At 48.1% G+C, this 13,808-nt stretch overlaps 1 protein-coding gene across 2 annotated transcripts in view; it reads left to right on the top strand.

The window, feature by feature from the left end:
* The first annotated feature begins 416 nt into the window (after positions 1-416).
* ANTXR1 (ANTXR cell adhesion molecule 1) overlaps positions 417-13,808 on the top strand; it is a 45,701-nt gene continuing 32,309 nt past the window's right edge. The window contains exons 1-8 of one of the 2 annotated variants that reach the window (XM_086865226.1): positions 417-542; positions 1,399-1,636; positions 6,965-7,036; positions 7,940-8,011; positions 11,031-11,112; positions 11,998-12,031; positions 12,778-12,857; positions 13,187-13,255. In XM_086865226.1, coding sequence (XP_086721352.1) covers positions 1,485-1,636; positions 6,965-7,036; positions 7,940-8,011; positions 11,031-11,112; positions 11,998-12,031; positions 12,778-12,857; positions 13,187-13,255 — 561 coding nt within the window. In that variant the 5' untranslated portion in view covers positions 417-542; positions 1,399-1,484. Of the gene's footprint in view, positions 543-994; positions 1,637-6,964; positions 7,037-7,939; positions 8,012-11,030; positions 11,113-11,997; positions 12,032-12,777; positions 12,858-13,186; positions 13,256-13,808 lie in introns of those variants that run through there. The other variant, XM_086865225.1, reaches the window with a different exon arrangement.

Genomic DNA, 13,808 nt, shown 5'->3' on the forward strand with positions numbered 1-13,808 from the left:
AGCTCCAGCTGTGCCCCGCTCCAGCTGTGCCCAGCTCCAGCTGTGCCAGTTCCAGCTGTGCCCCGCTCCAGCTGTGCCCCGTTCCAGCTGTGCCCCGTTCCAGCTGTGCCCAGCTCCAGCTGTGCCAGTCCAGCTGTGCCCCGTTCCAGCTGTGCCCCGTTCCAGCTGTGCCCCGTTCCAGCTGTGCCAGTTCCAGCTGTGCCCCGTTCCAGCTGTGCTCGCCACACAAAGAATCCGAGCTCCAGCTTTAGTTCAGGGTATTTTAAAGCCAAATTGAAGGCTTTGATCAGCTCAGGGCTTTGATCAGCTCAGGGCAGCCTGACTCAGGTGCACCCCTTAAACCCCTCTGGAGCTGCTCTGCTCAGCAGGTGTTGGGGATTTGGGGATTTGGGGATTTGGGGGTGGCCCAGGGCTCTGCCAGGGAGGTTTGGCAGCTCCTGGTGCCTCCAGGTTCACTTTTGCAGGTGCAGGGGATCCCTCACTGAGGAATTCTGCCCCTTTTGAGCTGCTCTGCTTTCAGAGCCTGTGCAAGGAAACGAGAGGTGAGTGGAGAGGAATTCACATTTTCCATTGGGTTTCCCTGGAAGAGACAGAGTTTAGGCTTTAGAGGCTGCAGTGAGGATGGTGACTTGGGACAGACTTTCACAAGCACAAATACTCCTCAGGACTGGGAAAACACAGGGCATGGAGCCTGGAATGGCTTTTCACTTCTGTGTTTAAGGGGTTTTAAACCCAGGGGGTTCCTGTGTGGGGGGCAAAGAGGTCTCTGCACTTCTCCTGTGTCTGAAAATGCAGTGACAGGACAAGGGGAGCGGCCCTGAGATGGAGGAGGCCGGGGTTGGAAGGGAATTCTTCCCTCCGAGGCTGGGGTGGAATTCCCAGAGCAGCTGGGGCTCGCCTGGACCCCTGGCAGTGCCCGAGGGACAGGGCTGGGATGGGATTCAGGTTCATCCTCCTGTCCCAGTCCTGGGGCTGCTCAGAGCTGAAATCCACTGCACACCAGAGGCTGCTCCACGAGATGGCATCCTCTGAGCTCCTCCTGCTCAGGAACAGCACAGCTTGCCATCTTTAATAATAACAATAATAATTAAGTGTGTGGGGAGGGAAGCCACGAGCCCTCCCTGGGTTTTCTGAAGTCTTTGTGAGGATCTGGGAGGAGGGAGGCTGCTCCTGCTCTCACCAAACAACGCTGCTGCTCCCCAAGAGCTGCCACAGACCGAGGGTCCCTTTAAAAGAAAAAAAAAAAAAACCCAGTGAAATACAGCATTGTGCATCCTGAAATCTGAAACCAAGAAACAGAAGCGAAGGGGAAACAAGGGGGAAAGTCTGGCAATTCCCGTGGACAACTGCTGCGAGCGGAGTTTTGAGGAATTCCATTTACATTTACACCTTTTAAAGGTCCTTGGATGGCTTTGGTGGGGAAAGCTGTGAAATAAAGGAGCCTCGGAAGAAGAGATTTCTTTTTCTCCTGCTCTCTGGATATAATGGCCATTGCAAAACAAAGCATTGTGAGATTTGGCTTCAAGTGTGTGTTCCTGGCAGTTTTTACCCTCACCTGTGATGGGCACGGTGGGAAGAGAGAGAATGGGGGTCCTGCCTGCTACGGAGGCTTTGATTTGTATTTCATTCTGGACAAGTAAGTCAGTCTGACTTTGTTCTTTTGCATGGTCTGGAGAGGCACACGAGGCTGTTGAGGAGGTTTGGGGTTTGTAGAAGTGTCCCCAGGGGACCTCTGCCACTCCTGCCTTGTTTTTGTGGTGACTTTGGTGGCTCCAAATATCCCGCTGCTCTCCCATGGCTGGAAACCTCCAGCACCAGAGCTTTGTGTGCTCTGGAGTTGGGTAAAGCAGCCCCCTGGTTCTGCCCTGGATTCCTGGGGAGCTTGAGGCTCCCAGGAGAGCAGAGTTATTCCAGGGGATTTGGAATTGGGGAGATGCAGGCAGCAGTTCCAGGGGATTTGGAATTGGGGAGATGCAGGCAGCAATTCCAGGGGATTTGGAACTGGGGAGATGCAGGCAGCAATTCCAGGGAATTTGGAATTGGGGAGATGCAGGCACCAGTTCCAGGGGATTTGGAACTGGGGAGATGCAGGCAGCAGTTCCAGGGGATTTGGAATTGGGGAGATGCAGGCACCAGTTCCAGGGGATTTGGAACTGGGGAGATGCAGGCAGCAGTTCCAGGGGATTTGGAATTGGGGAGATGCAGGCAGCAATTCCAGGGGATTTGGAACTGGGGAGATGCAGGCAGAGCTCACTCTCAGCTTTGCTCCTTCCCCTCTGCCCCCTGAGCTGTGTCCCTGTCCCTCTGCCCCCTCAGCCGTGCCCAAAGCAGCAATTCCAGGGAAAATCCAGCCCTGAGAGGGGCTACACCCTTCACAAGGGATGGAGAGCAGCTCCAGCACCACCTTTAAACTGCTTTATTTCCCTGGCTGAGTCACACTCTCTTTGTTTCTTCTCTTAATGAAATGCATCTTTTGCCTGTTCAGCTGTTTGTGCTGAGTCCCTGCCTCACTTTTTCATCCCCAATTGTGGCAGTTTCACCTCCTTGGCATTGCAGGAGCGTTGCTTTTTTTCAGATGTGGACGGAGCAACGTGGAATCATTTTGTGCTGAGCTTCGGGAAGCTCCACACTAAAGCAATACACCAATCTTTAAAAAAAAAACCCAAAAAACCATAAAAAACACTGGCTGAAAGGATTCTCCTGATTTCCTTGACCAAGAGCCGTTATTTGGAACCAAAGGTTTGGAAATTCTGGAGGTGATTCCTGCCAGAGCCGTGGCACTGACCATAATCACCATAAATCTCAGAGACAGGAAAGTATTTGCACGTTGCCAAGAGCCCTCACAGATGAAGTTTCTGCCTGATCCTCTGGAGTGTTTTGCAGTAGCTCCCACATTCCATTTGTATCATTTACTTGGAATTCCATATTTATTGCAGAATACTGGGTAAAAATCAAAGCATGAGGCAGTGGCTGCCTCAGTGTGCCAGTCCTGGTGCTCCAGGGAAAAGATTTTTATTCCTTTTATTCAGTGGAAAGATCCACCTGGCTTGTTCATTTTGCTGCTCTGCAGTTATTAGGGTTAGGGTTGGGTTATTAATTAGGGTTGTTAGGGTTAGTTATTAATTGGAATAACTCTGTTGCTACAAACCCCAAACAAACCCAGAGCGTGATTTGTGCTGCTTTTCCCTGGAAGCTGAAGCAGGATTGAAGGATTTCTCAGACCTCATGCTCGTGCTGTGTTTCCCCTCTCAGCTCATGCAACCTCAGCAGGCCCCAAAGTTCACCAAAATCCACGATTCCCATTTTATCACATCCACCAGAACTCCCATTCCCGGGGTTCTGCTGGTGCAGGAATGATACAACAATTCTGATATAACAATTTCCTTGCTCTCCAGTGGAGCCTTGAGTGTCTCCAGCTGTTCCTGAGGGCAGTGCACCACTTCAGATTGCTTGTTTAACCCCTGATGGGAGATTTACTGTGGAGGGGCTGGTTATTTATAAAATAGAGTTGGATATATAGATATAATCATTATATTTATATATCTCACATATCCTTTAACACTTTCATGGAATCACAGACTGCTTTGAGTTGGGAGATCTTTAAAGATCTTGTTTCCATGCCCTGGCTGAGGAACCCTCCACAGACCATTCCTCTTGTCCTTTGATGGCAAAATCTCAATTTCCCTCCCTCCCCTGGGGCAGAGCTGCGAGCTGGGGAATTCAGCTGATTTCACACAGAATTCAGAATTCAGCTGCTCTCAGAGGAACAAACACAAAGCTGGGGATGCTGAGGAGATCCAGAACCAGCCCTGCTCCTCCCTGAGCCAGGCTTTGTTCCAGGATCACAGATCTGCCTCCAGAGCAAGGTGTGGGTTCTGCTGGGGTGGCAGGAGCCTGGCAGGATGTGCAGGGATGATTTTTCTCTGCGTTAGGGATGCCAGCAAGGCAGGGTGGAGAAATTTGTGCATTTCTGTGTCTTTTTCTTGTTGCCTGAAGGAATGTAATTAACTCAAACTCTGCCCAGGGCAGGCAGCTGCAGCGAGCTGAGCTCGTGTGTGAAATCCCTGCCAGTCAGAACCTGTGGAAATGAGGTTTTTAATCCAGTGATGCAGCTTAGAAAACCATTCCTTGGTGAAGGAGTGGGCAGGAATCCCTTCCAGCCAGGGCTGAGTGAGCTCTCTGCTCTTTTTCTGCTGATTGGTGGAAATTGAATCTGTGAAAAACGAGGTTCACATCATTTTTATAGAATTTAAACTAAAAAAAAAAAAAAAAAAATTAGGAGAAAAAAAAAATATATTTATAAATATTTATATAAATATATAAATAAATATTTATAAATATTTATATATAAAAATATATATACAGATAGGGCTGGGTGTCTCTGCATTCACCTCACTGACAAAGGATTGTCCCTTAAAAACAGAACCTTGCTGCATATCCATAAATGCTTATATATATCCATAAATTCTCATTCATATCCATAAATTCTCATTAATATCCATAAATTCTCATTAATATCTATAAATTCTCATTAATATCTATAAATTCTCATTCATATCCATAAATTCTCATTAATATCCACAAATTCTCATACATATTCAGACATTCTTCTTAGGATTTTTGGGGTTCTTCTGTTTATTTTTGTCTTACCCCCTTCCCAATAGATCAATCCTCTTGGATGTAAATTGAGATTTACATTCCCTGACACCAGAAATGCAATAAATTCCTCCCCACCAGAGTTCTGGTCACTGCTGTTTTCATCTGGATAAGAGAATTTACAAATGCAGGAGTTCTGTATCTTTTTTTTTTTCTCAGTCTTTGGGTTACACAAACAAAAACAGTTTTTATTTTAATACCATGCCATAACCTAACATTAAATACATAAAATGTATTATACATTTTATTATTAATTTATATATAATTTATATATGATTATATATTATATATATAATTATATAATTAATTATATAATTTATTATTAAATACATAAAATGTATTATACCACTATTTCTAAATTTCATCAATAAGAGAAATAAAACCATATTAACACAACAAAATTTCTCATTCTTACACACACAACATTCACTTTAATATTTGCGAAAAGCCAATATAAATAACAATATAAACAATATATAAATATATAACAATATAAAACGTATCCCTAACAAATCCATGGCTATTTGGTGATTAGTTGTTTGGGTTTTTTTGCACACCCCCTGCCAGGCAGGAGGAGAAGGTTCTTGAGCTGAGGCTGAGCTTTGAGCCTTGTCCTGCTCTGCCCTCTGTGAGCTGCAGCGCTGGTGTGAAGAGATAAGAGCGTTTCCTCCGAGGATTGCGGCACCTCTCGGGTGTCTCTGTGCTTCCAGGGCTGCTCCTGGAGGATCTGGAAGGACAAAGGATGATTTTTGGGCTGGTTTGTGTTGTTTTTGAAGAGCTCAGTCAAGAGATGCTGCACAACCTCTTGGGTTAATGGCATCTCTGAGAGCCACCAGAATTTGGGGAGTTGGTGCAAGGCCAGGAAAGCTCAAGGAGGTTTTTTTGGATCAGCATCATCCTCTGACCCAAGCCTTGATGTCCTCCTGCAGAGCACATCACTCACGTGGGCTTTGGTGGGAGGGCTGGAGCCTGTGACTCTTCTGCTCACAGAATTTGTGTTTCAAATACGGTTTATCCAAGCTGAATAAACCCACAGCTATTCTGAGGAGGCGCAGAAATGGAAAAGTGGAGCCCAGGAAGTGCAAGAAGGACCTGGGGAGGTTTGAGGTGCTGCAGCTCTGTCCCAGCGAGGAGGAGGAGGAGGAGGAAGGGCAGGGCTTGGGCAGAGCCACTGCAGGGTCTCCCTGCACTTTGCATCCCCTCCAGAGGCACAAAGTGAGCACAGAAAGGATCCCCCTCCTGCTAAAGAGAACGCTTTACTCGGGTTTCATTCCCATTTCTTGGCTCCAGAAGAGATTTTGGCATCCTGATGATGAACCTGTTCTGAAATTGCCAGTTTAAAGCATCGACCACTCAGCTGATCTTGTTCCTTTTGGGAATATCAGGAGAGAAGGATGTGAAAATCAGCTTTTGTTATCTCACAGGGCTGGGGAACCTGCTCTGGCTCTCCTGTGGCACCCCCAGAGCTCAAGCAGAACTCATTTCCCTTTCCTTCCATCTCAAACATTCCTCTTTCCCCCCTCAGGCTGCAGATCAATGAACTTTCTCTAGAAGCTGGGACGGTTATTTCCCCAATAAATATTTCTAATTGTACTCAATGGATTGAATAAGTGATGACACATTTATTTTCCAACTCTAGGAAAGAAATTAATTTTTTTTCCAGTATTAATATTCCAGTGTTCATGGAAGTGTTTATGCCAGAAGGGGCATTTTGTGCTGAAAAATTCTGATTAACCGAATTTTCCCCTCGTTCTTACAACATAAAGAATAATCCAACCCCATTATAGCCTACAGTTTATTCTCCTGAGGAGCAAAATCAGTTTGTTTTGTCTTTAAGTGAGGTGTGAAAGAATTAACCAGAATTGGGATGTGGACTAAGACTTTTCAAAGTCTCTGGCACAGTGGAAACTCTGGAGAAGTTTAATAATCTGTTCCTCCACGTAATTCTCAGAAGAGGCTGGAGCTAAGAGCTCTGTGTGATGGTTTGGGAGTGAGTGGGTGGAATTAATGTGGAACATTGTGCAGAGAGACAGCTCCTCACTCAAACAGGGTTTATTTGGTTTAGGCTGGGTTAAAGCCCAGCCTAAATGCTGCCAAGGGCAGGCTCAAGCCCTTTGCACGGGGTGGGAATTATCCCTGCTTTTCAGAGTTTATCAGGAAATGCCAATTCCAGTTTGATTTCTCCTGAAGGGAAGGGCAGGGGCAGTGAGGGTTGAGCAGAGGAGGAGCAAAGGTGTCACTGAGCAGCGGCAGGACACAGGGCTGGGACAGCTCCAAGTGACATCTCCTGCTGCCTTTGTGTCCCCAGGTCGGGAAGTGTCCTGCACCACTGGAACGAGATCTATCACTTTGTGGAGCACCTGGCCCGCAAATTCATCAGGTGAGGGTCCCTGCAGGTCCCTCTGGGGCTCCCAGCTCCTTCCCAGGGGGAGCTGGTGGCCAGGGGGCTCCTGGTGCTTCCTCACCTGGTGAGAAGAATCCTCCTGATGCTTCTTCCCTTGGCTGCTCTTCCCACGTTCCTGTCCTGGGGGAAATGGGGGAGATAAAATAATCCCATTTATTCCTGTCCTGGGGGAATGAGGAGACAAAATAATCCCATTTATTCCTGTCCTGGGGGAAATGGGGAGATAAAATAATCCCATTTATTCCTGTTCTTCTGGGGGAAATGAGGGGGGGGAGATAAAATAATCCCATTTATTCCTGTTCTTCTGGGGGAAATGAGGAGACAAAATAATCCCATTTATTCCTGTTCTTCTGGGGGAAATGGGGAGACAAAATAATCCCATTTATTCCTGTCCTGGGGGAAATGGGGGAGATAAAATAATCCCATTTATTCCTGCTGTTCTGGGGGAAATGGGGGAGATAAAATAATCCCATTTATTCCTGCCTGATTCCATGGATCAGAGCTTTGGGGGAGGAATCCTCGTGTGCCTGAGCTGCTGCCTGGGCTGCAGGGAGAGCCTGGGGCTTTCAGGAGTGACCTGAGCCTGGCTGAGGAACCCCTCAGGATCAGGGATGGAATTTGTTGTGACAAAAGGAGCCCTCCCTTGTCTCAGTGGTGACACCAGGATGCATTCAAGCTCCTCTTGCTTGAGCAATCCCAAGGTTGTGATACAAATGTTCTCTGCATCTTTTACAAGGGTTCCCCGAGGTTTCCCTGGGCTAGGAAGGCCCAGGGCAAAAGAAATCTTCATCCAGTTGGGTTGGGATGGCAGAGCGTGATTGTGCTCCACACAGCCCTGCTGCAGACCCCAAATTCATCCCCTTCCCTTCTCTCCTCCAGCCCCCAGCTGAGGATGTCCTTCATTGTGTTCTCAACCAGAGGGACAATTCTGATGAGGCTGACAGAGGACAGGTAAGGAGAGGTTTGGAGGCTCCTGTGTCCTTGGAGCTTCCTCCTCCTCCCTCCCCAGTGGTTTCCATCCCGCTGGGGATGTGTTGTGGCTCCTCTGTGCTTCTCAATCTCACCCAGAGTCCCTCTCTCACCTCCTGGAAAGCACCCAGGGCTGCCAGGGCACAGCTCCCTGCTTGATTTCAACTCCTAAATGTCCTTCTGGCGGAGTTTTGGCTCACACTGGGGGAGCCTGCACTCCCCAGGGGTTGGGGATTTTGTCAGAGGAGCATCAGTGGGACATCTCAGGGAGCTTCTGCAAAAAAAAAAGGGGTGAAACTCCCCATAAAAACAGGCTTGGAAGGCAGAGGTGCCACCCTCTCCCTGGGGCAGAGAGGGGGATGTGATTCCCCTGGAGGTGTTTCACGGTTAGGGATGATTCAGGGCTGTGGGGTTTTGGCAATTTTTGCCGAATTTTGGGAATTTGTTTTGTTGCCTTGTCTGTGCAGCATGTTCCTGCCAGCCCCTTGCAGACCCCCAAGTTAATCCCAGTAAAATCTACAGGATGGAGGGGTTTTTTGTCCTTTTTCTGACTTCCAAGGAGAGCTGGATGAGGTCCTTAAATCGCTCTCGCTTCCTCTGTTAACTTCATTGCCACGTGGAGCAAAAATATACATCCCACATGTGTGGAGTGTATAAGTCAGCATGTGTTTCACATATTGGATGTCTGAAATCACATACCAGAGCAGCTGCCATGGGGAGGAAGCTGGCTGCCTTCCCCCAGAGCCCTGCACACTCACACCAGCCCTGCAAACGTCCCCAAACCCAGGCAGCCTGAGCATCTCAGGCAGCCTGAGCATCCCCTGCCACTCGCTGCAGCAGCAGGGATAAAGAGAATAAACCGATTTTATTGAACTGGCTGCCAAAGCAAAACCTGTTCCCTGCCTCGTGCTGTGCCCCAGCCCAGGAGCAAAGCCCACTGCAGAGATCTTAGCTCTGAGCTACAGGGCTGAAATGTTTCCCCTGTGGGAATGAATTCCGTGTTTCCCCAGCTGTCCCAGCAGTGCTGGAGTGGGATTTTGATCTGGAGCTGGTCCCAGAGGGAGCTGCCTTTACTGGTTTTGCTGGGCACTGGCAGCAGGGCTGTGCTCAGCCCACTGGCAGAGCTGTCCCTGCCTCTGGATGTCAGGGCTGAGGGTGCTGAGCATCCACAAAATGCTGAATTTCAGGGAAAACTGTGCTCTAACGGGACTGGACTGGCATTTTAACTTCTGCTGTGTATTTGAAGATTTTCTCTGAGGATAGTTTTGATGACAGGAAATGCTGCATTTTGTGCCCAGCTTTGGTTTGGTGTGTGCAAGGGTGCCTGAGAGGAGGAACCTTCTGAGAGTGTCTGAGCTGGTTGGGATATCAGAAAATACAGAAATAGTACAAAATAGTGATAGAAATCAGTACAAAATGGGTTCTTGGAGGTTTGAGAATTCAGCCCTTGGCAAGAGCAGGGGCTTTGTTCCCTTGGGAGTGTCAGTGCTGCCTTCAGCCCCACAGTGGGAGCTCTGGGTCACACCAATGGTTAAAAAATGGTTAATTGGAAAATTGCTTAATTTTCTGGTTCAAAAATGTGGGGACAGAAGTGACCCCTGGCCCTGCCTGCAGTGACCCCATCCCTGTCCCACAGCCACCGTGCAGTTTGCTCACTCACCCCACACTGAGAGCTTTTATCTGGCATTAAAGGCTCCTGGATGTGCTCGGATTCCAGAGATTGGAGTCTGAGCAACAACAAATCTCTGCCTGCCCCACTGAGCCTGGAACTCCTCAGGAGAACCCAAACACTGAGCCCTGGGAAAGGCTTCAGCCTCCCAGTCAGCTTAACCAGGATCTGGGACTGGAGCTGCCAGCATGGTCTGGTGTTGATTTCTGTGGCTGTTTGATGGTGTTTGTACACTCAAACCAGCAAACCTGAGAGGAAACTGAGCCAGGTACGAGTCAGCTGCTGGAGTCTGAGCAGGGAACGTTTATTGAGGAAGAAATGGAGGAATACATGGATTTGTGTGGATATTGACACTTGTGTGGATATTGACACTTGTGTGGATATTGACACGTGGATTTGTGTGGATATTCACACATGGATTGTGTGGATTGACACGTGTAGATATTCACATGGATTGTGTGGATATTCACATGGATTGTGTGGATATTCAGACATAGATTTGTGTAGATATTCACACATGGATTGTGTAGATATTCAGACATGGATTGAGTGGATATTCACATGGATTGTGTGGATATTGACACATGTGTGGATATTGACACATGGATTGTGTGGATATTGACATATGGATTGTGTGGATACTGACATGTGGATTGTGTGGATATTGACACATGTGTGGATATTCACATGGATTGTGTAGATATTCACATGGATTGAGTGGATATTCACATGGATTGTGTGGATATTGACACATGTGTGGATATTGACACATGGATTGTGTGGATATTGACATATGGATTGTGTGGATATTGACATATGGATTGTGTGGATATTGACACCTGTGTGGATATTGACACATGTGTAGATATTCACATGGATTGTGTGGATTGACATATGGATTGTGTGGATATTGACATGGATTGTGTGGATATTCACATGGATTGTGTGGATATTGACACATGTGTGGATATTCACATGGATTGTGTGGATATTCACATGGATTGTGTGGATATTCACATGGATTGTGTGGATATTCACATGGATTGTGTGGATATTCACATGGATTGTGTGGATTGACACATGTGTGGATATTCACATGGATTGTGTGGATATTCACCTCCGGGCTGTCCTGATGCTTTTCCCAGGCAGTGGGAGCACAGCTCCGTGTTCCACATCCTCAGAGAGCCACCTACCCCTTGCAAACCCCGAATTAACCCTTTATCCTCCCTCTCTGAGCCTGGCTGTGCCCTGCCCGTCCCCAGCCGGCTGCCAGGACCTGCCAGGACCTGCCAGGACTTGCTGCTGGCTCTGACTGTGGTGCCTTCCCTGCAGGGAGCAGATCCGCCAGGGCCTGGAGGAGCTGCAGAAGGTGCTGCCAGGAGGGGACACCTACATGCACGAAGGATTTGAGAGGGTAACTGGGGCAGGCTGGGTGCCTGGGAGGTTTCTCTGCTCCTCAGGAGCTGCAGGACACGAGGGGCTGGTTCGGAATCTCTGCTGGGTGGGTGAGACCCTTCCCTTGGCTGAACGGCTCCAGCAGTGTAAGGGCTCAGCGCTGGAGCTGCAAACTCTACTAAATAATAATAATAATAATAATAATAATAATAATAAATCGCTTTATTTCTGCCTCCAGCTCTCGTGGGCAGAGTTATCTTTTCTCTCAGGAGAAGGCAGTGGCGTGGAGACCCCCGTGGCTCCATGGAAGGGTGCAAAGGTGTCAGTCCTACCTGGGCTGAGAGGGGAGAGGTCACATCTCACACCTGGGGTGGCCAAAAACCTGCAGCCCTTCTTGCCTGCTCTGACCTCGTTCTGGGCACGTTTTGGACATGTTTTAGCCCCTCAGGAGTTTCTGAAGTCCTGGCCTCTGCAGGGTGGTTGTTTGGATGTTTTTGTGGGTGTTTGGATGGGTTTGAAGGGTCTGTCTCTCGAGAGAGCTGCCCCATCACAGAGATGTGAACCCACAGCAGAGGCTCAGTAAAGGAGCCTGGGGTTTATCTGCAGGTGGAGCAGCTGATCTGGAGCTGCTGAGGGATATCAACATTGGGCTGAGGATGTTCCTCAAGGATCTGGGCAGGATTTTCAGAGAGGAGAAGACTGGGAGACAGCTCTGGGGGTGGTGTGGCTGATGAGACCTCGCAGGAATGCAAAAAAAAAACCCCAGACAAGAGCCTGGCTCTGTGAATCAGCTGTGTGAAATCAGAGCTGCAAATGTGGGATCCCCACTGCCTCATCCCTTCCTGCTGCACCACAAGTTCCCAGATCTTATTGATTAATTACTAATGATCTGATTTAATTTCAGGCAAGTGAACAGATTTACTACGAGAATGTTCACGGTGAGAGGCCTCCTTGATCCACTGAATACTTATTTTTTTCTCTTTAACTGATAACTTTAACAGAGCTAATCCTTTGTGGGAAGGGTGGGGGCGGCTTCTGCTCTGGCAGGGATGTGGTGCCAGTCAGGGAAATATTCCTGAAAGGGAAAAAGAACAAGTGGAGCTTTAAGGAGCTGGAATTAAAGTGTTCCAGGCTGGCTGCAGGTGCCCACCCTCACCAAAACTGCTGCTTTACTTTTGCTGGAGGGTTCATGCAGCCATTTCTTCCTCCTTCTGAAACACAAATGCATGGAGAAGCTGTTAGCTACAAGATTTTTTTAACCAGAAATTATTAAAACCAGTGCTAAGTGCAGACAACTGGAAAAATGTTCATCCTTTCCTTCCCTGTGATTGATGTAAAAACTTTTTAGGTTTGGAAGGGAAGGCTGCAAGGTTTAATGATGTTTCTTAGGAATCTTGAAGATTTTAGGTCCTTTTCCCACCATCTCCATTTAAATCCAAACTGAGCTTTTTTTATCACAATCTGAAAAATCCCCTCTGGATTTCTTGAGTTGACAGCATGAATGAAATCAGGAGCTAAGTAGGAACAAACTGCCCTGGGTTTTTGATGGCTGCAGCCTCATTTCTGGGTCTGAAATAGCAGCAGAGCTCTGCCCCTGGAGTGTGCTCACAGGCAGGATGTTTTCTGAGCTGGTTTAACGAACCCCAGCAAAGCCAAGGGACTGAAGAGGATTTTGTGTGTTCAGGTTACAGAACTGCCAGTGTCATCATCGCCCTGACAGATGGGGAGCTCCACGAGGATCTATTTTTCTACTCCGAGAGGGAGGTGAGTGACTTCCACATTTGCAGCCAGGGAGACAGTGAAAGGTCTGGGCTTGCTGCTGTGGATGCAGAAGAGAAGGAAAAGGTTTTTCCCCAGTGAGAAAACTCCACTTTGGTGCTCTGCAGACACAAATCTAAAGTGAGCTCCACTGACAGCAGCAGCCCCTGACTCAGCTCTGCTGAGACTTCAAGGAGAGGGGATAAAACCTCCAGTTAAAAATAAACTCCAGAAGAAGGGATTTGTTCCCAGATGAAGAGTTTCATATGGATTGCTGTGGGAAATGCTGAATATCCCGAGTTCCCCACAGGTGACTGTGCCTCCTCTCGCTGCAGGCGAATCGCTCGCGGGACCTGGGGGCCACCGTGTATTGTGTGGGGGTCAAGGACTTCAACGAGACCCAGGTGAGGGAGCCCCCAGTGCCTGGCAGGGTTTGGGTGGGCTCAGAGCCCTGAATTCTCTGCTCAAGGCTTCTCCAGGGGTTGCTTTTCCAGGGGTTTTCCTCTCTTTCCTGTCAGAAGGATCTGTCTGGCTCTTGGTCCCTTTCTGTCTGAGTCTGCCCCTCTGCTTGCCCCAGCTGTTTCTGCCAGCTGTGTTTCTGCATTCTGGGCAAAGACAAAGGGAGAAAAGCAAATTATCTGGCCTGAGCTGGAGGCAGGAAGGAGTTGTGGGGATGTTTTTCCCCATAAAACTGAAATATTTCTATAGAACCCTTCAGCTTGGGTGCAGCTTTTCCTTCAGGGGAAAGCTGTGCTGTAAAAATCAAACAGCTCCGTTAGTGAGAAACATTTCACAGCGTTTTCTCTGACTCCTGAATTTCTGATTTGAGTATCAGCATGTCCATGGATGAATTTCACACAGTAACTGCTGGCATTTTTCTCACCTGAGCACTTGCACCACTGCCCACAGGTAGAGGCTGAAAGAGTTTTTCAGCTTTCAGAAAAGGAGTCAAAGCAC

The sequence above is a fragment of the Cyanistes caeruleus genome, chromosome 29 (genome assembly GCF_971803275.1).
Source record: "Cyanistes caeruleus chromosome 29, bCyaCae1.hap1.1, whole genome shotgun sequence".
In the NCBI taxonomy this organism is placed as follows: domain Eukaryota; kingdom Metazoa; phylum Chordata; class Aves; order Passeriformes; family Paridae; genus Cyanistes; species Cyanistes caeruleus.